At 50.3% G+C, this 25559-nt stretch overlaps 1 protein-coding gene across 11 annotated transcripts in view; it reads right to left on the reverse strand.

Moving 5' to 3' along the window:
• Nucleotides 1-25559, reverse strand: part of ATG9A (autophagy related 9A) — a 302329-nt gene that overhangs the window by 253451 nt on the left and 23319 nt on the right. For all 11 annotated transcript variants that reach the window (XR_015308324.1, XR_015308321.1, XR_015308320.1 and 8 more), the window contains 3 exons: nucleotides 25179-25316; nucleotides 4728-4771; nucleotides 2829-2893 (listed from right to left, as the gene is read on the reverse strand). Coding sequence is in view for 3 of the 11 variants with exons in the window: in XM_086954371.1 (XP_086810497.1) it covers nucleotides 2829-2893; nucleotides 4728-4771; nucleotides 25179-25281 (212 nt within the window). In the remaining 8 variants the exon portion in view is untranslated. The remainder of the gene's footprint in view (nucleotides 1-2828; nucleotides 2894-4727; nucleotides 4772-25178; nucleotides 25317-25559) is intronic.

The following is a 25559-nucleotide window of genomic DNA, read 5'->3' on the forward strand; positions in this document are numbered from 1 at the left end:
GGGAAAGCTGCAGTCAAGGGTAGCGGTGCCGGCATGGACACTGCCGTCATGAATACAACCTCTCCGGTGACCTTCTAATGGCGGAGACACTGCCATGAAAAGGTTGACGGAAAGGCAGGTTTTGGGGTGCAAACAAGGCTCCAGGCTGAGTTGTTCCTGGTGCTGCTCTGTGTGTGCCCCCATGTCTTGTGTATGTTTCTTCTGCAGATCGGGATGCAGGTAAACCGCCCGAGCCTTCTCAGCATGTCCGGCACTGGCTGCCGCTCTTACCTAGAGCCGCAGCATTCGGCTGCCTTGACTGCCTCGCAGGCACACCGCCAGCCCTTTGGTGATATCATAATATTGCGGTCGGGATGCCGCGTGCTTATTGCTGTTTTCCCAACAACCGTGAACTGGTGGTGAGCCCACCAACATCGTAATTGGGCCCTAGGTCTTATTTAATGGTTTTCCTTCCTCTTCCTGGGTTGCTCCCTCCCCTGCAACAGTTACTCCTTTTGATTGGGTAACTTGTATCCATCAACTGCGTACATTCAGGGAACTGCTTTTTTCTTTTGCTTTTAGCACTCCTGTGGGAGTGCATGTGTTTTCTTGTTTCCTCTTCCTCTCCTGTGTGTTCTGGTTCTCTCTTTACATCCTTGCTCACAGCGCTCTCTGTTTCTCTCCCACCCCCCCGGGTCATCTGTTGTTTCGCCCCACCCTTTTTGTTTTATAAACTCCCCAGCTCGTCTGTGACCTTTATTTGCTCTTTGAAACCTTCTCCTGTACCGTATCTGCCTCCTACCCCCCCAGGCGTTCTCTTTCTTTTTATCACTTGAAGAGGGCTCAGTGGCTGCAATTTGCTAGCAGGATACTCCTTTCATTAAACGCACGTTGGCCCATCTTTTGTTTATTTTTCTTAACTTACTGCTTCAAACTAGGCATTGGTCTATAAAAAACAAAAAAGTCATCTGCACGCCCTGAAGTGATACATGCACGTGACTATGTCATTATGCTAGCGCCACCACAGCGCCATGACGCCGACTTGCACACGTGTGTGTATACATCATCACATTGGGGCTTTTTTTGCAGTGATTATTGAATCAGCAATACCCATTTGTTTCCTTTTTCCCAAAGACTAACAGCACCAGTAAAATCATTGGCAAAGCACAAAGGGGAGCTCTAGTCACTTTGCCAATGCTTGCTGGACCTGTATTCAACTCTCTGCATAGCACGACAGACACTGCTACAAGAGGTCGGTTGAAGAATTGACGTGCATAAAATAGAGTCACCCTGGAAAACAAGAGGTGAGAGATAGTGCACAGACATGCCAGCAAAGACCAGGCTGGCATGAACAACAAGCCCTATGAGTCAAGACTGAACAAGAGATGACTCTCTGGGCAGGAGCCGAGAAGGGTTTGGGTGTGACAGAGACCATCACCTCAGATGAGAGACAGAGACCATCACATCAGATGAGAGACAGAGACCATCACATCAGATGAGAGACAGCAGACCATCACATCAGATGAGAGACAGCAGACCATTCCCTCAGATAAGAGACAGCAGACCATCACCTCAGATGAGAGACAGCAGACCATCACATCAGAAACAGCAGACAGTCCCCTCAGATAAGAGACAGCAGACCATCACCTTAGATGAGAGACAGCAGACCATCACATCAGATGAGAGACAGCAGACCATCCCCTCAGATGAGAGACAGCAGACCATCACTTCAGATGAGAGACAGCAGACCATCACATCAGGAGAGAGACAGCACACCAACCCCTCAGATAATAGATAGCAGACCATCACCTCAGATGAGAGACAGCGGACCATCACCTCAGATGAGACAGCAGACCATCACATCAGATGAGAGACAGCAGACCATTCCCTCAGATAAGAGACAGCAGACCATCACCTCAGATGAGAGACAGCAGACCATCACATCAGAAACAGCAGACAGTCCCCTCAGATAAGAGACAGCAGACCATCACCTTAGATGAGAGACAGCAGACCATCACATCAGATGAGAGACAGCAGACCATCCCCTCAGATGAGAGACAGCAGACCATCACTTCAGATGAGAGACAGCAGACCATCACATCAGGAGAGAGACAGCACACCAACCCCTCAGATAATAGATAGCAGACCATCACCTCAGATGAGAGACAGCGGACCATCACCTCAGATGAGACAGCAGACCATCACATCAGATGAGAGACAGCAGACCATCACCTCAGATGAGAGACAGCAGACCATCACCTCAGATGAGAGACAGCAGACCATCACTTCAGATGAGAGACAGCAGACCATCCCCTCAGATGAGAGACAGCAGAGGACAGGAGATGTCTCGATCAGTACCAAGGCTCTCCTAGACCCAGTGACCACCACGAGAGGGTGAACCTGGAAGGAGGTTCAGGAGCAGAATTTGAAAACACCTGTTCATGGAGAAGCAGTGAAGAATGGAACAGGCTTCCAGCAGACATGGGGCAGAATGAAAGCAGTAAATTACTTACACTGCATTGAACAGTGGGGCAACAGTGCTTCGTAAACCTGCCGCATGTGGTGCATGTGAGCTACCAGCAGCCGCAGGTTTCTATCCGGTAGACATTCACGGTCAAACCATCACTTCAGATAGGACCCACAGAACTCACTCTTTCTTGATAACACCTTCAGGAAGTTCTCCAGTCAAAAACATTCTAAGTGATTCAGTATTCAAACAGAGCTATCGAAACCCCTCACTCATTCAATTCTTTATCATCCTATGTGAGACAGTCATTAATCCTGCCAGAGTTTCTGATTTTTGACTGCTGTGGTCTCACAAAACATGGCTGTCGGTCTCTTCTACTCACATCAGCTCAAAGATCTCCCTGAGCAGCATGCAGGTGAAGCCGTTCTTCTGATGAAGATTGTAGACCTGGAGACTTCAGTCAAGGAAACGCACATCATGATGAGGGGAGAGGCACAGACTGGGAACAAGAAGGAGGGAAGCCGAGCTGAGGACAGGCTGAGAGCATAAACAGGAAACAAGCACAGCGAGGCACAGACTAGGAGCAAGAAGTAGGGAAGCCAAGCTGAGGACAGGCTGAGAGCATAAACAGGCAACAAGCACAGGTGAGGCACAAACAGGAAGCAAGAAGGAGGGAAGACGAGCTGAGGACAGGCTGAGAGCATAAACAGGCAACAAGCACAGGAAAGGCATAGACTGGGAACAAGAAGGAGGGAAGCCTAGCTGAGGACAGGCTGAGAGCATAAACAGGCAACAAGCACAGGAAAGGCATAGACTGGGAACAAGAAGGAGGGAAGCCTAGCTGAGGACAGGCTGAGAGCATAAACAGGCAACAAGCACAGGAAAGGCATAGACTGGGAACAAGAAGGAGGGAAGCCTAGCTGAGGACAGGCTGAGAGCATAAACAGGCAACAAGCACAGGCGAGGCACAGACTGGGAACAAGAAGGATGGAAGCCGAGCTGAGGACAGGCTGAGAGCATAAACAGGCAACAAGCACAGGCGAGGCACAGACTGGGAACAAGAAGGAAGGAAGCCGAGCTGAGGACAGGCTGAGAGCATAAACAGGCAACAAGCACAGGCGAGGCACAGACTGGGAACAAGAAGGATGGAAGCCGAGCTGCGGACAGGCTGAGAGCATAAACAGGCAACAAGCACAGGCGAGGCACAGACTGGGAACAAGAAGGAGGGAAGCCGAGCTGAGGACAGGCTGAGAGCATAAACAGGCAACAAGCACAGGCGAGGCACAGACTGGGAACAAGAAGGAGGGAAGCCGAGCTGAGGACAGGCTGAGAGCATAAACAGGCAACAAGCACAGGCGAGGCACAGACTGGGAACAAGAAGGAGGGAAGCCGAGCTGAGGACAGGCTGAGAGCATAAACAGGCAACAAGCACAGGCGAGGCACAGACTGGGAACAAGAAGGAGGGAAGCCGAGCTGAGGACAGGCTGAGAGCATAAACAGGCAACAAGCACAGGCGAGGCAAAGAATGAGAATATGGATAATTCACCAAGGGACAGCCTGGAACAAGGTCAATCGAGCACCAGCCAGGAAACAGACTGAGGACATGGAGAGGAGGCAGGGCAGTCAAGCAGAGGGTAGTGAACTGGATGAAAATATGGACAGGAGGTCATCAAGCAAAGGTCAGGACAGTGACTAGGGTTAACTAATCACAGCTCAGGCGTTAGGCTGAACACATGACCAGAAGCACAGGCCAAGATACAAACTGAAAGAATAAGGAAGTCAACACAAACAGGTGAGGATACAGACAGCGAAAACAAACTATAGACAGGCCATGGAGAGCAGGATGGCAGAAATAAGAGACAGGAGCATCAGTTATCTTATATTTAGGCCCTCTCACTTCAGGGGGAAAGGGGAAATAATCATCTTAACATATAATTGGTTAGCTGGATGCACTAACTGAAAAGCAAATTGTAAAAAGACTACTGCCAGCTGAGGAAACCTGCGGTCTACCCCTCTTCATCTGACTTTGACATCCAGGATGAAGAGGGCTCGATCAGGAGGCCGCCTTTTTTCGTATATGCCTCTAAACTGTGGAATTCTCTTCCACTGGACACCCGTGCTCAGCCTAATCTTTCTTTTCGTAAACTTCTGAAGACCTGGCTTTTCCCCTAATCCCCCTCTCTCTGCCTCACAGGCTCTATCACTAGCGCTGGGACGCTCACGGGCAGCCATGCGCTCTAGATCAACAAACATAAACATAAACATAAACAGGAAAGGATACTCTGGAGAAGAACAGGTCCAGGTTCTCAATATGGTGCCAGTTAGCTGCAATTATAAGAAAGTAGCATGAGGCAATGGTAAACTGGTCTCTGCCATGACACTGGATCCAATAAGGAATTCAAGCACAGCTCACTGAAAATACATGAACCCGGTACATGGTCAACCATATCTATTCACACCCCACTCTAACTGTTAAACAACAAACGAAAGAATATATCCAAGAAACACCCCCCTGGTACCTTGCGGGAAATCACTGCGGATAACTTACAAGATATCTCCATCCCACTCCCTTCTGCCGAAGAGGTTTCTGGATTTCTTTCCTTGTATTGTGACCTTTTTTTTTTAACTTGTTTTTATTTGTAGCTTGCACAGTATGGTACATTACTGGATGGTGCATATTGGAACAATGCAACAATAAGGAGCATGTAGTGTCATACAGCCAGCAGTACACCACAAATAAACATTATACTGAACCTGCACAAGGGGCCGGTGGTCACAGCTCAGGAGCATTGCCGAGGAATATACAGTTCCACAAACACATAAGCAGACAGTGCATTATATCCAAGAATAAACCGCTAAAAAGAAAACATATTAACAAACAACTGTGGTAGCTGCAGATTGGTGAGGGTTTGCAGGCCGACGGCAGTCGGGCGAGAGAAAAGAGGAGAGGGGGGAGTAGGATCCGGGGTCCCGGGCCCTCAAGAGGGACTAGTCACCTCCCTCATAAGGAGGCGATGGGGAAATAGGTGGCTACAACTCATCAAGAATCAGGTAGTCACAGAAACCACAGAGGTTGATCCGCGGTGTCATCGTGGGGCACAGCAGACCCTGCAGCCTCAGACAGTCCAGCTGTAGTGGCCCCGGCTGGTCCTCAGCCGTTCCAACATGTAATGTTAATACATTTCTAAAGCACTTGTTTACTCTGGGGTGTCTAGGCGCTAACTCCGCAGAAACATGAGAGAGACTACTAGTATGCTAATTATTAAAGAGCCAGGTTTTGTGGGGTTTTCTGAAAGACAACAGGGAAGGCGCAGACCCAAGGTTTATCAGTAAAAGATTTCAGCACTTAGGAGCTCTTGGGGTAAAACTGCTTCCTCCTCATTTTCCTTTTTAGTTCTCGGACTAGCGTACCCTACGCAGCAGTGTCGCGCAGCCGAGATTTTATGTTTACCAGTATGTGGGCTTGAACCCGCCCCTCTTCTCCACTGGCTGGCTTCCTAAACGGAGGCCAGCCACTGGAGGAGAGGGACATCACTCAGTTCAAGACTGGATCCAGGGGGGTGTTTTTGACGTTCTTTCTCTTTTCTTTCTCTCCTCTTCCCATTGACTGGAATTTTACATTCCAGCCAATGGGAAGAGGAGAGAAAGAAAACCACGCCCCCCAAATGCGAAAATGGCTTTGCTTTCCTGAAGCCATTTCTGCCCGACCGCCGCCGCAAGAAGTCGAGACGCTGCCGAGTACTCCGGTGATTGCTCGCTTTTCTTGCCTCTCTTGCCTGATTGTGCCCATGTTCTTGCCCCTCGTTGTGCGTCCTCTCTTCCCTGATTGTGCCCGTGTTCTTGCCCTTCGTTGTGCGTCTGCCCCCACGCTGTGCTTGCTCCCCTGCCCCCTCGTTCGTTGTGCTTGCTCTCCTGCCCCTGCCCCCTCGTTCGTTGTGCTTGATCCGGTTTTACGTGCCTCTGTGCCCTGCTTGTGATCCGGTTTTTCGTGCCTCTGTGCCCTGCCTGTGATCCGGTTTTACTGCCTCTGTTCCCTGCTTGTGCCTCTGTTTCCTGTTCGTGCCTCTGTTTCCTGTTCGTGCCTCTGTTTCCTACTTGTGCCTCTGTTTCCTACTTGTGCCTCTGTTTCCTGCTTGTGAGCCCTGTTCCCTGCTTGTGATCCCTGTTCCCTGCTTGTGATCCCTGTTCGAGCCTCTGTTTCCTGTTCGTGCCTCTGTTTCCTGCTTGTGCCTCCGTTTCCTGTTCGTGCCTCTGTGCCCTGCTTGTGATCCGGTTTTTGTGCCTCTGTGCCCTGCTTGTGATCCGGTTTTTCGTGCCTCTGTGCCCTGCTTGTGATCCGGTTTTCGTGCCTCTGTGCCCTGCTTGTGATCCGGTTTTTGTGCCTCTGTGCCCTGCTTGTGATCCGGTTTTAGGGCCTCTGTGCCCTGATCGTGGTCCGGTTTTCGTGCCTCTGTGCCTCTGTTCCCTGCTTGTGCCTCTGTTTCCCGCTTGTGACTCTGTTCCATGCTTGTGATCCGGTTTTTGTGCCTCTCTGCCCTGCTTGTGATCCGGTTTTCGTGCCTCTATGCCCTGTTCGTGGTCCAGTTTTCGTGCCTCTGTCAATTGTTCGTGGTCCGGTTTTCGTGCCTCTGTGCCCTGTTTGTGGTCCGCTTTTCGTGCCTCTGTGCCCTGTTCGTGGTCCGGTTTTCGTGCCTCTGTTCCCTGCTTGTGCCTCTGTTCCCCGCGTGATCTGGTTTTTGAGCCTCTGTGCCTTGCTTGTGAAGCCTTTTTTCCGGCCTCTGTGCCCTGCTTGTGATCCGGTTTTTGTGCCTCTGTACCCTGCTTGTGATCCGGTTTTCGGGTCTCTGTGCCCTGCTTGTGGTCCGGTTTTCGGGCCTCTGTGCCCCGCGTGTGGTCCGGTTTTCGGGCCTCTGTGCCCTACTTTTAATCCGGTTTTCGGGCCTCTGTGCCCTGTTCCTGGTCCGGTTTTCGGGCCTCTGTGCCCTGTTCGTGGTCCGGTTTTCGTGCCTCTGTGCCTCTGTTCCCTGCTTGTGCCTCTGTTCCCTGCTTGTGATCCGGTTTTTGCGCTTTTGTGCCCTGCTTGTGATCCGGTTTTTGTGCCTCTGTGCCCTGCTTGTGATCCGGTTTTCGTGCCTCTGTGCCCTGCTTGTGGTCCGTTTTTTTTTTTTTAACATTTTTTTTATTATTAGTTCTCGCATTACACACAGAAAAACAATCTGGAGCATAAACATGCCTCACATCTCAGTATCTCATGTTTAAAAACAACAGTAAGTATCATAAAGACAAAAACGTACAATATTATTTGTTGCACAGCACAAGAGACCCAACACCTGTTCTTCCACCCAGAGGCATCAGTCCTCCTCTGGGTCAGAGTCACTTTCTTCATGATTTGACGGAGGATCACAAATTTCCCCTCGGTATGTGTTCCATGTGCCCCATATTTTTCCCCACTTCTTAGGGCATCCTCTATTACTGTACACCGCCCTCTCAGCTATCATGGTTGCTTCCATATCTTTAATCCATTGTGCCAGGGTAGGTATCTCTCCGTCACCCCATTTTTGCGCTATATGTCTTTTTGCCACCATCATGCCCAACGTAACCCAAGTTTGCCCCAGGTGCGAGAGGTCGTTAGGCTCCCACATGTTTAACAGGCAGCGCCTGGGCTCAGGCAGCAGAGATACCCCTACCACCTGCGAAAGTGTTCTCAGCACTTGTGCCCAATATTCCGCTATCCTGGGGCAGTCCCATATGGTGTGGTAAAAGGTCCCACTTCCCCGCATTCTCTCAGGCAGTAGGGATGCACAACCTTTCCTATTGCATGCAGTGTGTGTCTGGTGTAGTAGGAGCGGTGTAGAATACGTAATTGCACCAGTCGAAGTCGTGAAGGTATACCCACTTCCCTCGGGGATGCTAATGCTTTCTGCCATTCTGAGTCATCGATTTCAGCAAGGTCGTGTGCCCATTTATCCCTCAGTGGTCCCGTTGGGTCAGGGAGATTTTGTGGTCCGGTTTTCATGCCTCTGTGCCTCTGTTCCCTGCTTGTGCCTCTGTTCCCTGCTTGTGATCTGGTTTTTGTACCTCTGTTCCCTGCTTGTGCCTCTGTTCCCTGCTTGTGATCCGGTTTTTGTGCCTCTGTTCCCTGCTTGTGCCTCTGTTCCCTGCTTGTGATCCGGTTTTTGTGCCTCTGCTCCCTGCTTGTGCCTCTGTTCCCTGCTTGTGCCTCTGTTCCCTGCTTGTGATCCGGTTTTTGTGCCTCTGTACCCTGCTTGTGCCTCTGTTCCCTGCTTGTGATCTGGTTTTCGTGCCTCTGTTCCCTGCTTGTGCTTCTGTTTCCTGTTCGTGCCTCTGTTTCCTGTTCGTGCCTCTGTTTCCTGTTCGTGCCTCTGTTTCCTGCTTGTGCCTCTGTGCCCTGCTTGTGATCCTGTTTTTCGTGCCTCTGTTCCCTAGGGCGGTACTGAGCAAAGAGGTGTGTGTGTGGCTCGGTGTGTGTGTGGCTCGGTGTGTGTGTGGCTCGGTGTGTGTGTGGCTCGGTGTGTGTGTGGCTCGGTGTGTGTGTGGCTCTCTGTGTGTGTGGCTCTCTGTGTGTGTGGCTCTCTGTGTGTGTGGCTCTCTGTGTGTGTGTGGGTGCGTGGGCATGCGTGGGTGGCACTATGTGAATGACTCTGTGTGGGTGCAAATGCAATAGGTCTCGCATTTGCGAGCGATTAAGCTATTGGCATTGTAAATGACAATGCCATTTATTTATGTTTTAAAAACAAAAATATAAATAAAAATAATGTCATGAGCAATGCCAATAGCTCTAACTTTAACAAGGCCGAGACCATTGCATTGTAAATGCTTGTTTAAATCTGCAGCCAATAACTTTTTTCGTTCCTCTTGATCGAAGGAGTCTGCTGGGGTCATACCAGGAGAAGGCCTGTTTTAGAAATGCAGGGCCAGGACTCAGATGCTGTGCACAGAGCTTTGAATTTGATACAGTTCCTAATCATCAGCCAGAGGAGGTCCCTGGTTGCGTGAGTGACAGAGGGATGTCTGCGGAGGACCAGGAGGGATCTGGCAGCAGCCAGCGTTCTGCAAGTGCTGCAACTTTTTCAGATATTGTTCTGGATGAGATTACTGTTTTCCTCCTGTCTGTGGGAATATAAGGGAGAATCTTTTTAATTATTCTCACGGCATTAAAGGAGGAGGAGATAACAACGTAGACTTGTTTACTGAAGTTCAATTTGTCATCGAGTAGACCCCTAGACTTTTAGCTTTCGTAGTTGGCGGTGGGAAAGGGGGCACATTTCTGAGAGCCAACAAGATGGGGTCCGAAATTGAGAGCTGTTCCCAAAGAGGATGACATTGGTTTTGTCCGAGTTAAGTTTCAGGCAATGATTTCCCATCCAAGCACCGATTTCTCTCATGCGGGATATAGATAGTGTAGCGGGTCCGACCGCCATCTTGGGTGGGGGCCAAGGCTGGGAGCACTTCAGGCGCCATCTTGGTGAGGGCAAGGGACGCAGGAGGCGGACTTCCGCACCTGGTAAGCTTATTAAAGCTTCCAGGCTGCAGCCAGGTTAGATCTTTGGTCGGCGCGCTCCTGACTGCTGGGGCATTTTGATCTGTGCTTAATCTGCATTTTACTCGCGCATATTACTCGCGCTGTTGGTAATCGCGCTGTAGAGCGTTTAAGGCTCTTTTTATTTTGCGCTGCCTGTAATTGTCGGTTCCTTAGGCCGGGGAATTAGATTAGGCTTACCTGCAACTTAATTTTGGCTTCCACCCGCATTTGGCGGGATATAGATAGTGTAGCGGGTCCGACCGCCATCTTGGGTGGGGGCCAAGGCTGGGAGCACTTCAGGCGCCATCTTGGTGAGGGCAAGGGACGCAGGAGGCGGACTTCCGCACCTGGTAAGCTTATTAAAGCTTCCAGGCTGCAGCCAGGTTAGATCTATGGTCGGCGCGCTCCTGACTGCTGGGGCATTTTTATCTGTGCTTAATCTGCATTTTACTCGCGCATATTACTCGCGCTGTTGGTAATCGCGCTGTAGAGCGTTTAAGGCTCTTTTTATTTCGCGCTGCCTGTAATTGTCGGTTCCTTAGGCCGGGGAATTAGATTAGGCTTACCTGCAACTTAATTTTGGCTTCCACCCGCATTTGGCGGGATATAGATAGTGTAGCGGGTCCGACCGCCATCTTGGGTGGGGGCCAAGGCTGGGAGCACTTCAGGCGCCATCTTGGTGAGGGCAAGGGACGCAGGAGGCGGACTTCCGCTCGGCTGAATACTAGATAAGGATGGAGAATCAAACGCGCAGCGGTTACGCGCAGCGGGCGCGTCGTAGGCGCGCCGGAGGTGCGCCAGAGGTAAGCCCGTTTGCGCCCGTTCGCGCTACGGGCGCGCACAGGGCCGCATCTTCTGGTCCACTGCATTCCCATCGTCTGGTGTATTCTCGGGCTGCCTTATTGGAATTAAGATCTACTCTGGCGCCCCCGACTCGGAGGGCTATTGCTCTAGGCCCTTCACAATCTCTGTCTTGCGGACTCCTTAACATTAGGTCGCTTTGCAAGCACCATACTGAGATTGCCTTCCTGATTGAATCCTCAGGGTTGGACGTCCTGTTTTTAACAGAAACGTGGACCCGGGAGGACTGTCTGGTCGAATTAGGATTGGCCTGCCCCCCTGGCTTTAAAATTATTCACACCCCTCGTCCGAAGAACAGAGGTGGTGGAATCGGTATCATCTATAGAGAGTCGTTGGGTCTCTTCCAGCTCAAAATTAGCGAGGTTTCGGGCTTCGAATTGATGGGATTTTCCATCAAAGACCTGGAAAGAACACAGCTTGCAGGGGTGCTATGCTATCGCCCTCCGGGCTCTGCTCCCTCCCTATCAGACTTTCTTGATCTGATATATGACCTCTCGAATTCTCACGCTAAGCTGCTGGTCCTGGGGGACTTCAATCTTTGGCAGGGTGGACCTCTGGATGGGGCGTTCTCGACACTCTGTCAAGCTTTTGGTGACATTCAGCTGCAGCAACTGGTAGGCTCTGCGACTCACAGAGGAGGTCACGTCTTGGACCTGATTTTCGCTGACACTCATTCAGTAGTGGTCAACGATATTTTACGCCAATGCTGGACTGATCACGCACTGGTGACCTTTTCCCTTTGTATAGGGGTTTACCCCGTGGAAGCTGCCGGGGTAGGAGTTTCGAAACTGGGTAGACCTTGGTCTCGACTCTTTAAGTCATCTTCACCACCTGCATGGTTACCAGCTAACTTTTGTCTGAGCAACTCGGTGGAGGAAAGCTATCTTTCCTTATGTCAGTCTATCACTGACTCGTTGGATAAGCTGGTGCCTCTTCGTAGGTCTCGAGGGAGAGTGAACCGTGCCTTCCCCTGGTACACAGAAGAGCTACGACTGCTTAAGCTGAGCTGCAAACGTGCTGAGCGTGCGTGGAGGAAGCAGTATTTGCCATCGGCAAAGGCCTCGTTTAGGCTCGCACTGCAGGGCTATAAGGCGCAGATCAAGTTGGCAAAGGCGGCCTTTCTGGAATCCACCTTGAATAAGGCGCCTAATAAATCTCAAGCCCTGTTCAAAATTGTCAGGGACTTGTCTCACCCAGTGTGTGTGGCCAACACGGTCGTGGCGTCGCAGGCCCTGTGCGATGCACTGGCGGGTGCTTTTGAGGAGAAGACTGCAAAGATCTTAGAGGGCTTAAAAAACCCTCTGCCCGCGGCCCTCGGTCTGGGAGCTCCGGTTAGACCGCTCAGTCGACCCCGGTCAGTCGGGCTTTGTCCTGGCGCGGGAGCTCCGAACGGGTCACCCAGTCGACCCCAGTCGATTGGTGCAGCTCTTATACAGGGTACTCTTGGAGTGGGAGCTCCGGGTGGTCCGTCCAGTCGACCCCAGATGGGCACACCTGGCCCCATTCTGGGAGCTCCGAACGGAACACCCAGTCGACCCCAGCCGAGTGACCCAGGTCTTTGCTTGGGAGCTCCGGAGATCTTATCCAGTCGACCCCAACTAAGACGGTTTCCCTGTCCCTCTTATGAGGAATTTTGCAGCTTGGCACACACGGTCGCCTCGGGCTCTCCGCTCGACCCATTACCTCCCAAATTTTGGAAGGTCTTCCACGCAGAACTCTTTCCGCCTCTGCATGCCATCTGCCTCCAGTCCCTGGAGTTGGCCTGGGTTCCTGATTGCTGGAAGTTAGCAGTAGTGTCACCACTGCTTAAGAAGCCAACGTTAGACCCTGCCTGTCTCTCCAACTACAGGCCAATCTCCCTGCTCCCATTTCCTATTAAGAGCATGGAAAAATGGGTGACCCGCTCGCTCTCAGGCTTTCTAGAGAACATCGGCTGGTTTGATGAGGCACAGTTTGGCTTCCGCCCCGGGCACGGGACGGAGTCAGCACTGGTTACCGTACTGGACAACCTTCGGACACGTGTCGACAGTGGTCGGGCAGCCTTTTTAGTGCTGCTCGACATGTCGGCCGCGTTCGATACAGTCTGCCATCAAACCCTCATCAGAAGACTGGAGGAGTGCGGGGTCACAGAGAGTGCAAGAGATTGGCTGGCTTCTTATCTGGGTAGCCGGCAACAGCTGGTTTCGCTTCCTCCATTCCGCTCTGAGCCAAGGAAAGTGGGACAGGGGGTTCCACAGGGCTCGGCCATCAGCCCTATACTTTTTAATCTGTATCTTCGCCCCCTGGTCCAGCTCATAAAATCTTTTGGTGTCTCGGCTTTTAATTATGCCGACGACACCCAGCTGGTCTTTTCTCTGGAAGGAAACAACGCGGTCTCGCTGGAGACATTTCATCGCTGTATGGCAGCCATAGCGGATTGGCTACGGGCCAACTCCCTCCAATTTAACAGCTCTAAGACGGAGGTGCTCCACTGCTCCAGTGATCGAATTCCGCGGGTTCTTCCAGAGAACTTCTGGCCCACCACCTTTCCTGAACCAGTAGCGGCGGCGGAATCAGCTCGCAACTTGGGGGTAATCTTCAGCCCTAATCTACAGCTTGACTTGCACGTAAACAAAACCATCTCTACGTGCATGATGCTGTTACGCATGTTGCGTAAAGTTCTGCCCCTTCTCCCCGCCCAGGCCAGGCCAGAGGTAGTTCGCAGCACTATTCTAAGTCGTTTAGATTACTGCAATGCGCTACTTCTGGAGGCCCCAAAAAATCTGGTGGGGAAGCTACAACGGGTGCAGAACATGGCCGCCAAGTTGTCTCTCTCGCGCTCCAGGTCTAGCTCTTCCACTCTTGCTTTAAGAGACCTGCATTGGCTCCCGGTGCATCTGCGAGTGGTGTATAAGGCCGCGTGTCTGGTGTTTAAGGCAGTACACCAACAGGGCCCTGTACCACTTCGTGACATGTTTGCTTGGTACTCTGCCTCGCGGCCCCTTCGTTCATCTTCGGCCAACTTGTTGGTGGTCCCGAGGTTCCAGAGAGTTAGGATGGGTGGCCGCTCATTTAGTGTTGCGGCGGCCAGACTTTGGAACTCCCTGCCTCTCTCTCTGAGAAGCCACAAGGATTACCTACCATTTAGGAAAGCGCTGAAAACGCATCTGTTTCCGAAAATTGCCTGAGCAGCGAGTAGTGTTTCCGCCCTGAAGTTCAAAGCGCCAGGATGCCCTCTGGGTGACAGGCTGCGCTCTACAAGTATACAAATAAATAAATAAATAAATAAATAAATAGCTGAGAGCTTGCGTGGTTGTCATTGTTAAAGGCTGACAACACAATGTGTGTGTCACTAGCGTAGGAGGTGAGAGAGAAACCAAATGATCGAATTATAGAGGCCAGCTCTGTGTGACAGAGATTAAAAGTGTTGGACTGAGTGAGGACCCTTGTGGGACCCACAAGGAAGGGGGAAGGTGTTCGAGATGAAGCTGTCCAGCTTCACTGTGTGTTTCCTTACCCATAGAAAAACTTGAAAAAGTTCCAGAGCTGTGCTTTTTATCCCCAGTGTCTTGAGATGCTGGACCGAGATGGTGTGGGCCACCGTATAGCAAGCCGCTGATAAGCCCAGAAGGACAAGGGATTCAGCTCCTTCCTTATCTAAGGTTTTTAGCTCAACGGGGCTTCAATCAGATCGGTCTTGGTACTGTGTGCAGGACTAAACCCGAATTGAGCTGGATCTAGCAGGTGGTTTTCCTGAATAAACTGAGCTCATTGGGTGTTCATGCAATGCTCCCTCTATTGAGAGAGAGCGCCTCTGAGCACAACGATGTGGACCAACTGGTCTTGTTCCATAACACAATAGGTAAGCCAAAGGTTAATGGCAGAAAGCACCAAACTGTTATTTCAGTATTCAGAATTTATTGAGCTGATATTAAAGTTGCTGCTTCATGATTCAATGAAAGAAAAGTATTCAATAGCATATCTCCATCATTGGAAACGTTTTTTAAACAAATGATCACACATCCCGATGCATTTCGGGCCACGCCCTTCTTCAGGGGATTACTCTACAAAAAATCCAATTGAAACAATTCAGTCACATGTCTATCTGTTAATGAGCAAACAAAATATGCGTAGTGTTCCTGAGAAACTGAGAGAAAGTGACTAAGAACAATGAGCAGTCAACATAGACCCTAACCCGAATTTCAAGTCCCAACCAAATGTGTGATAGATGTAGATGAATCAACATAAAAATAAATAAAAGTCATGCGGTATATAAAGCACCAAGAGGCAATCACCGTGTGTAGAGTAAAGTACTCTGAAAGGAGACGAATGAATAAGCGCAAGGTACGTGCAAAAAATAAACACGCGTGCAACTGAGGGTAATAAGAAAGTGCAGGATCAAGTAAACTATCGAACAACAACGGAGCCGTCGGCTCCACGAGCAGTTAAACCTCTAAGGTTCTAACGGAGTCCCAAGTCGGGTACTTACGTCCGTGTGATGTTGCTCAAACTTCGCGGAGTTCCGCGGAAAGAATGATCAGTCGGAAAAGCCGCTGGTCGACTAAGTGGTGGCGAGTGGGTGCAACAGACATAGAAAGAGGACCGCAAGCCTGATAGTAAACAAATGGTGAATGAAATGTGCATAGTGTCGCCATATTGGAACAGGATATAAACGAACAAGAGAAACACAGAAAACAAAAAAGTTAGAAAATGAAAAACATGTAATATCAGATAAGACAATGAAAACAAGAGGACTGAAACATAATGGCAATGTATTACAGATAGCATAGAAATTCCATGCGGTCATTAAGCCCATGGGGCACCATAGTGGACATGAGACGGATCCAAAAGTTCTCTCTTTTAAGGAGAGTGTTCTTATTGTTCAAAGTGACCTTGACTTGCTCCAATATTTGGAATTTCAATTGGGCCACACTGTGTCTGTTTTCATGAAAATGGGTTGCCACACTGGATTTCAGGTTTTGAGTCCGGATGTTGCTTTTGTGCTCCAAAATTCTGACACGGATCTTTCTCTCAGTGTGTCCGATATAACATTTACCACAGGGGCATTTCAACATGTATATAACATTACTGCTATTACAGGTGGCATTGACTCGGAGTTTAATCACATGTCCTTTCATCGGATGGTTAGTCGTGTTGCCTGGAATACAGTTACTACAGTTACTTCAATTGTAGCAGGGCTCGAGGCCCGTATAGGTGATAGGAGTTTCTGGTTTGTTGGTTTGACTTAGAATTTCGTTCACGTTTCTGCCTCTAGTGAAAGCGAACATGGGAGGCTGGCTGAATAGGCCATGGAAGTCAGGTTCCATAGATGAATGGGCCAGTGTTTTCGAATGATGTGTTGAAAGTGATTAGACATCTTAGAATATTTGGAAACAACGACCATGCGGTCTGAGTGTTTTTTTGGTTTAGGTTTAAGAAGTTCAGACCTAACCTTCTTTTTAGTCCTCTCAACTGCCAGGTCCAGAATAGGAGTGGGGTACCCACGTGCCTTGAGTCTCTCCAAAGTGATTTTTATCTCTTTCTTGCTTTCTTGTTCACTAGACACAATACGTTTCACTCGAAGGAGTTGAGCATAAGGTAGATTGTTCTTAAGACCAGCTCGGTGAAAGCTTTTATAGTGTAATGTGGAGTTCCTATCAGTGGGTTTCCGGAAGATTGTGGTGAACCAGTCTTCAGGCTCTCTGTGTATTTCCACGTCCAGATAATTGACACATTTATCACTATATTCCCAGGTAAATTGAATTCTCTCGTTAAAGTTGTTCCATGATCCGAGAAAGTTAACTAGGGTGTCGATCGATCCACCCCATAACAAAAACACGTTGTCTATGTATCGGAGGTACAATTTTCCATGTTGCAGCCAGCTGTTTTGACATAATATGTGTGACTCCTCAAACATTTTCATGTAGATGTTGGCGTAGCAAGGAGCTGCCGAATTTCCCATGGCAGTGCCATTCAGTTGTAGTGTCCACTTGTCCAGTACTGTGAAGTAACTGTGATATAAGGTAAACATGGTGAGTTGCATGAGAAAAACTTTGAGATCCGGGTCTAGATCAGATGAAGCTAACACTTGTTCAATAGCTTCCATTCCTCCATCATGGGGAATGGAGGTATAGAGTGAACACACTTGGGACTCCGTTAGAACCTTAGAGGTTTAACTGCTCGTGGAGCCGACGGCTCCGTTGTTGTTCGATAGTTTACTTGATCCTGCACTTTCTTATTACCCTCAGTTGCACGCGTGTTTATTTTTTGCACGTACCTTGCGCTTATTCATTTGTCTCCTTTCAGAGTACTTTACTCTACACACAGTGATTGCCTCTTGGTGCTTTATATACCGCATGACTTTTATTTATTTTTATGTTGATTCATCTACATCTATCACGCATTTGGTTGGGACTTGAAATTCGGGTTAGGGTCTATGTTGACTGCTCATTGTTCTTAGTCACTTTCTCTCGGTTTCTCAGGAACACTACGCATATTTTGTTTGCTCATTAACAGATAGACCTGAATTGTTTCAATTGGATTTTTTGTAGAGTAATCCCCTGAAGAAGGGCGTGGCCCGAAATGCATCGGGATGTGTGATCATTTGTTTAAAAAACGTTTCCAATGATGGAGATATGCTATTGAATATTTTTCTTTCATTGAATCATGAAGCAGCAACTTTAACATCAGCTCAATAAATTCTGAATACTGAAATAACAGTTTGGTGCTTTCTGCCATTAACCTTTGGCTTACCTATTGTGTTATGGAACAAGACCAGTTGGTCCCCATCGTTGTGCTCAGAGGCGCTCTCTCTCAATAGAGGGAGCATTGCATTAGTTCCTTCGGATTTTGCACTGCTAGGCCAGACAGTGTTTTCCTCTTGCAGCACACTATACCTCTTTACAATCCATCACCTTTTGCATAACCAGCTGTGCGAGTTCCCTTCCGTTGTAGTCCTCATTGGGTGTTCATCATTTTCTCAATGATTTCTGCTGGAAGTGGTGGCCTGAAGACAGGGCGGTAGTTGGCCAGATCCTCTGGATCTTGTCTTGGTTTCTTTAGAAGAGGGAGGATTGAAGCCCTCTTCCAGCGCTTTCCCCAGATCTCTAGGTCTAGTTCCACATTCTCATCAGAGCAAACCAAGTTTAGCTGCTGCTCCTGGTCCACTCCCCATTCACTCAAATCAGCCCTCCAGTTGTCCATTCTGTCTGGGGGCAGGGAGGTCTAATGTATTGCAATGCAGAGTTTGACCAACAGAAGTCCCAGTAGGGCGAACCTATGCCGCATTTCTTTCCCTGTTTTTGGGGTCGGAAGAACACCCAATAGGAAATGCTTAACCGAGGGCTCGATCTGGATACCCGCGACGTCCTGCAACACTCATAACATATCTGCCCGATAAACCTGCAGCCTCGCACAATCCCAAGTCATATGGAGGGACGTCGCCGGCTCCAGACCACACCAGGGGAAAGCCAGAGAGTGCACCACATTGAAACAATATATGCACTGAGATGTCAGGTAGGTGCGATGCAAATAATGAAAATGCGTAAGCTGAAGGCGTTGTTGGCAACCTCCAGGACCTGCACAAACATTGCCCTTCTGTGAGGGGCAACGGAAGGTCTGCCAACCATCTGTCCCAGATCTTCGTCACGTTGACCCTACAATCCAGTTTCAGGGCTTTTTTTATGGGTGAAATCAGCTTCCCAGAGCAGCCCAGGTCAAGCAGTATTAGCAATGCCTGCGATTCTTCCAGCTCATCTGCAAAATGCACACATAACTCGCGTGTGAGAATTTTGTGTATTGCAAAAACTGACCAGGTGGAAATTGATGATACTCCCTTGCGTCTTCAAGTGTAAGGGAGATACCATAAAAATACAGGTCCAGAGCAGTTGAGCTTCCCCCAGCATCCGCTGCGTAAGGTCCAGTACGTTCTGTATCTGAAGGAGACTGTGCAGCCATCGAAGGGGGAGCAGCCTCTCATACGGGGTCTGCGGAACCCCTGCAACCTGACGTATGAACAGGAAGTCAGCAGGCACCTATGAGCCCATCATTAGACACCCCAGCCCCCTCACCTCACTCCACTAGCAGGGACTTCCAGAACTCCACTGTGGCGCATACTAAAGTAGTCCTGAAAAATAATAGAGGGTAAAATTTGGAAGACCCAGGCCTCTAGACTTCATATCCAGCTTTAATACCTCTAGCTTCACCCTACTCAGCCTACCAGCCCACACCAGCGAGATCAGTAGGCTGTTCAAGCTCGTAAAAGTGGTGCGCTGAAGGCAGCAGAAGAGATTTTGCAGGACATAGAGGCAAAGCGGGAGCATGACAATCTTCCCATAATGGAGAGGGGAAGGCAGCTTCAGAATCAAATGGAGGCATCTAGACCCATAATGACTGCTCTCCTGTTTAATGCATAGTTAGCTTCAGCCGTATGGGCGACCCATATACCCAGATATCGAAACCTACCACTGATTGACTTAGATGGGAAAGCTGCCACAAATTCACATGTGTGCCTCTGCCCGTCATAAAACCACATAGGTCCTCATGGAATGGCCCAGATGGGTCAATACATCCCCCAGACATTTCGCCAGGGTTTTTGCAAGTAGTTTTGTGTCCACACCCAGCATGGATAGGAGACGGTACGAACCAGGGTCAAGTGGATCATTGCCTAGCTTGGGAAGCATGACAATCTGGGCCTCCCACACGGATGACAGCAGGGAGCCTGGATTCCTGGAGGGTCTCCAGCAAGTGTGGCAACAGGGGGCCAGCGAACGGCTAGTGGTATTCCACAGGAAGCCCATCCGGGCCCAGGGCTTTGCGCTGTGCCATACTCTCCACAGATACCTAAAGGTCCTCTCGTCTGAGAGCCTCCCCGAGACCTTCACTCTGCGCCTCAGTATGGCGCTGAAGTAGCAAGTCATCTAAAAAACTCCCAATTTCAGTCGGGTCAACCCGCAGGCCCCCGTTATAAACGGCCCCCAAATGATCTTGCAGAAGCAAGTTAATACCGCCTTGGTGGTGGCTTCTACTCCATCGGGGAGTCTGAGAGTCAGAATTTAATTCAAGAAATTTATATAAAATAGCTTATCTCATTTGAGAGTATCCAGGTGCTGTCTATCGGCCTGAGGGAGTCTAAGAAATTTGCCCAGAATCACTGGGTGTTGAGCCGACGCGAAGACGCAAAACCGGATCCTGAGTTGGTACCTCTGGCCGCTGTGCCACATCCCCTCCCCCTAGTATGAGTGGGGGAGGGGCGTTCCCGCTTCAACAGCCATGCCAGAAGTCTACCAGATTTGCCTTCCTCAAGACCTGGCTCTTCGACTGAACCGGAGTTCCCCGCTCAACCCTACCCCCAATGCATAGAGAGCCTCAAGGGTGAGTAGTCACACTTTAAAGAAACTTGATTGATTGATCCGCTTTTAAGTGGGTTCGGATCTTGAAACGTACTCAATGATACAACTGTCAATCACTTGGAATATGATTAATAATTTCCATTGTACTTTGTATAATCTTTCCGTTTGGCCACACTACATCACATGTTATTTATTTTTGGAATGTTGTTCCTACCAGTGGGAGAAGGTACCTTAGTGTTGTGTACCTGTATTTATTTTGCTGTATGATTGTTTAATAACTTAGCCCTGATAAAGCCAGATGCAAAAGAGCCATACCGACTAAACACGTGTTGGCTGTGTAAGCTGTACAACTTCTGTACATGAATTGTGGTGAAGGGAATAAGGAATCAAGAGAACATGTGCTGATCAAATAAAGGACAACGGAAACATCACGACTCCTTGCTGGATGTTTGAATTTCTTTGACTTTGAATGCTCAGGACAATTCCTTGTATGCATTCCAACCCCCTCGGTTTGGGTTACATTTGGCTTGCTTTGTTAACCAACTCCATGCACGGCAGCACAGTGCATTAGTTTAATATTCATTTACTTTATCTGGTACTCTGTGGGGAGCGCCCATTTTTCTGCCAGGATACCACCCCCTTTTCTTCAGTTATTTATGTATATATTTTTTGCAGCCTTGAAAAAGTCAAAGTGACGAAACACGTGTTGGCTGCCTTATCTTTTTATTTGCACTTTAAGGATTAATGAAAATCTTGGATGCTTCAGGGCTTGCAAACAGTGATGATGTGTACACTAAACAACTGTAACGCCGAGTCTTCTGTTCATTTTGATTTTGTTTTTTTGTAAACGTGATTGATTATATCGTATTTGTATCATATGGACTTGATTTTATGCATGGCCCTGACAATGGGCTTACCCTCAATAAAAAGAGTTTTCCAAAAAGAAAGAGAAAGGATTGATGAAGACTGGAAGAAACTTGAAAATAAAACAGGTTCTATTTACTTCAACACCTTGAAATCCATTCTTGGACTGACAGACTATCTGGACTTAAATTATTTGTGTGATTCGGAATTATTGTTTTGAATTCTTCTAGATATCATTTGATGGACTCAAATATTCAACTGCTTATTAAATTGATCACAAAGCTCTAATGTAACCCAGTACTTGCGCTTTCAACTCCTGTTACAGCTGGGTTTCCTCATGGGATGTCTGTGTGAATCCTGAGGCATCACATGCAGTAAACCACCCCAAGAACCCTGGAGCTGAAGGAGGGTTTGCATCTCCGGTTCTCCAAGTCAACTCAACAGAACTTCCTACTTACTGGAATATTTCTGTTGTGGGAGAGTGATGAGCTTTTCTGAATGTGTAAATATACCTGCACATGACCTATGATGGCCAAAGTCTCCTTTCACAGTTTGTAGGGCTTCTCTGTAATGTATTTCAGATTCTACCTATTCCCACTCGTTTCAGAGAGGCTTATGCTGCAGTATTCAGCTGGGAGAGAACTTACCAGGCAAGACACCCCTGCAGGTTTGTCAGTCTGGCATCCCGTGTTGGTCTTGAGTAGCCCTTTCGGACGCGTGGAGCTCTGTCTTCACTTCAAACCTACTCCTCTAAAAACGACCCCTGGTCCACATGATGCCAATCACCCCCTTTGAACAAACGGTGAAACTGGTGCAGCCGAAGTGATCTCAGCCGCATAAGTATTTTAAAGTTCTCAAGTTATTTAACTCTGAAGCGACTTTGTTCCCGGGCAGCTCAGCCTGCCCTTGAAGCTGAACCCACTACTGTGCACTACGAAACCACAAAGTCCAGCATGATAGAGCAGCTGTCTAATTCTTATTGTCATCAATTCTTTAGAGGGGACTCTATATTCACCCACAGGAGTCTTTCTCTTGCACCTCATGCTGCTGGCTGCTTCATGTATCATTACATGTTGTGTGTAGAGCTTGCACTGGAGCGCATGAACTAAAAGAACTCTTAATCCTCACACATTACATTCTTTATCTAATGGACACAATGCACACAGAATCTATAGATTTTGTTTGATTTTTCAAACCAGGCTCCTTAATAGTTAAGTCTGGCCTCACAATGCAAGCCAGACCTACTGGCTTTGCCAGTTCCAGATATACAGGTGTCTGAGGCTTTGTGTTCAGACATTTATCAGTATGTTGCTAATAAATATGTGTCTTTGAACGTCAACTTATTGCTTAGATTCATTACAACTTCCAAGTCGATTCATGCCTTTCCAGCAACCTTCAAGGGTAAAAGCACAATGGTATCCCAAATTCTGAAGCCAACCAGCTATTCTCGTCCTCCTGCCCGTGAAGCAGGGCACACCTCAGGATGCAGGAGACACCTCGGGATGCAGAGGACACCTCGGGAAGCAGGGGACACCTCGGGATGCAGGGGCCACCTCAAGATGCAGGGGACACCTCAGGATGGATGGGACACCTCGGGATGCATGGGACACCTCGGGATGCATGGGACACCTCAGGATGCAGGGGACGTCTCGGGATGCAGGGGACACCTCAGGATGGATGGGACACCTCGGGATGCATGGGACACCTCGGGATGCATGGGACACCTCGGGATGCAGGGGACGTCTCGGGATGCAGGGGACACTTCGGGATGCAGGGGACACACCGGGATGCAGGGGACGTCTCGGGATGCAGGGGACGTCTCGGGATGCAGGGGACGTCTCGGATTGCAGGGGACACCTCGGGATGCAGGGGACACCTCGGGATGCAGGGCACACCTCGAGATGCAGGGGACACCTCGTGATGCAGGGAACACCTCAGGATGGATGGGACACCTCAGGATGCATGGGACACCTCGGGATGCAGGGGACACCTCGGGATGCAGGGGACACCTCGGGATGCAGGGGACGTCTCGGGATGCAGGGGACACTTTGGGATGCAGGGGACACACCGGGATGCAGGAGACACACCGGGATGCAGGAGACACCTCGGGATGCAGGGGACACCTCGGGATGCAGGGGACACCTCGTGATGCAGGGGACACCTCAGGATGGATGGGACACCTCAGGATGGATGGGACACCTCAGGATACATGGGACACCTCGGGATGCAGGAGACACCTCGGGATGCAGGAGACACCTCGGGATGCAGGAGACACCTCGGGATGCAGGAGACACCTCGGGATGCAGGAGACACCTCGGGATGCAGGAGACACCTCAGGATGCAGGGGACACCTCGGGATGCAGGAGACACCTCGGGATGCAGGGGACACCTCGGGATGCAGGGGACACCTCGGGATGCAGGGCACACCTTGAGATGCAGGGGACACCTCGAGATGCAGGGGACACCTCGAGATGCAGGGGACACCTCGAGATGCAGGGGACACCTCAGGATGGATGGGACACCTCAGGATGCATGGGACACCTCGGGATGCATGGGACACATCGGGATGCAGGGGACGTCTTGGGATGCAGGGGACACTTCGGGATGCAGGGGACACTTCGGGATGCAGGGGACACACCGGGTTGCAGGGGACACACCGGGTTGCAGGGGACACACCTGGTTGCAGGGGACGTCTCGGGATGCAGGGACACCTCGGATTGCAGGGGACACCTCGGGATGCAGGGAACACCTCGGGATGCAGGGCACACCTCAGGATGCATGGGACACCTCAGGATGCATGGGACACCTCAGGGTGCATGGGACACCTCAGGATGCATGGGACACCTCGGGATGCAGGGGACGTCTCGGGATGCAGGGGACGTCTCGGGATGCAGGGGACGTCTCGGGATGCAGGGGACGTCTCGGGATGCAGGGGACGTCTCAGGATGCAGGGGACATCTCGGGATGCAGGGGACGTCTCGGGATGCAGGGGACACCTCGGGATGCAGGGAACACCTCGGGATGCAGGGGACGTCTCGGGATGCAGGGGACACTTCGGGATGCAGGGGACACACCGGGATGCAGGGGACACACCGGGATGCAGGGGACGTCTCGGATTGCAGGGGACACCTCAGGATGCAGGGGACACCTCGGGATGCAGGGCACACCTCGAGATGCAGGGGACACCTCGTGATGCAGGGAACACCTCAGGATGGATGGGACACCTCAGGATGCATGGGACACCTCAGGATGCATGGGACACCTCAGGATGCAGGGGACACCTCAGGATGCAGGGGACGTCTCGGGATGCAGGGGACGTCTCGGGATGCAGGGGACGTCTCGGGATGCAGGATACACCTCGGATTGCAGGGGACACCTCGGATTGCAGGGGACACCTCGGGATGCAGGGAACACCTCGGGATGCAGGGGACACCTCGGGATGCAGGGGATGTCTCAGGATGCAGGGGACGTCTCGGGATGCAGGGGACGTCTCGGGATGCAGGGGACATCTCGGGATGCAGGGGACGTCTCGGGATGCAGGGGACGTCTCGGGATGCAGGGGACGTCTCGGGATGCAGGGGACACCTCAGGATGCATGGCACACCTCAGGATGCATGGGACACCTCAGGATGCAGGGGACACCTCAGGATGCAGGGGACACACCGGGATGCAGGGGACGTCTCGGGATGCAGGGACACCTCGGATTGCAGGGAACACCTCGGGATGCAGGAAACACCTCGGGATGCAGGAAACACCTCGGGATGCATGGGACACCTCAGGATGCATGGGACACCTCAGGATGCATGGGACACCTCAGGATGCATGGGACACCTCAGGATGCATGGGACACCTCAGGATGCATGGGACACCTCGGGATGCATGGGACACCTCGGGATGCAGGGGACACCTCAGGATGCATGGGACACCTCAGGATGCAGGGGACACCTCAGGATGCAGGGGACGTCTCGGGATGCAGGGGACACCTCGGATTGCAGGGGACACCCGGGACGCAGGGGACACTTCGGGATGCAGGGGACACTTCGGGATGCAGGGGACACCTCGGGATGCAGGACACTGAAGGTTATGGAATTAGAGCAACCTAGAAGAACAAAATCTATATGAAGCGCTGACTCACATTTGCTGCCTTCGGGGACATGGACCAGCATGTCCTCTTCTCCGGGCGGAGAGTCATTGTACGAGGACTCCAGGCGCTGGTACTCGGTTTCAAAATGAGCCATGCTTCCACGTTCTTCCTCATTTGAGGTCAAAGGGCCTTCAAGAAAAAGAGAAAGAATGTTGTATCATAGGGGCGCTGACAAGAGGTGCCGCCACAACTAAAGGCATAGATGAGTCCAAGAAACAAGAACAGGAAGGGTCAGGTGCAAGTGCATTCTGCCTGGCAGCCAAGTTCTGAAGGAGTATTTCAGCACTTTCCCTGAATCAAGACAAGACAATTGTTAGAAATGATGATCTCTGGTTGGCTGAGGCTTGCGCCAAAGCCAGGCAGAGACCACCA

This window comes from Lissotriton vulgaris, chromosome 2_1 (assembly GCF_964263255.1).
Source record: "Lissotriton vulgaris chromosome 2_1, aLisVul1.2, whole genome shotgun sequence".
Lineage (NCBI taxonomy): Eukaryota > Metazoa > Chordata > Amphibia > Caudata > Salamandridae > Lissotriton > Lissotriton vulgaris.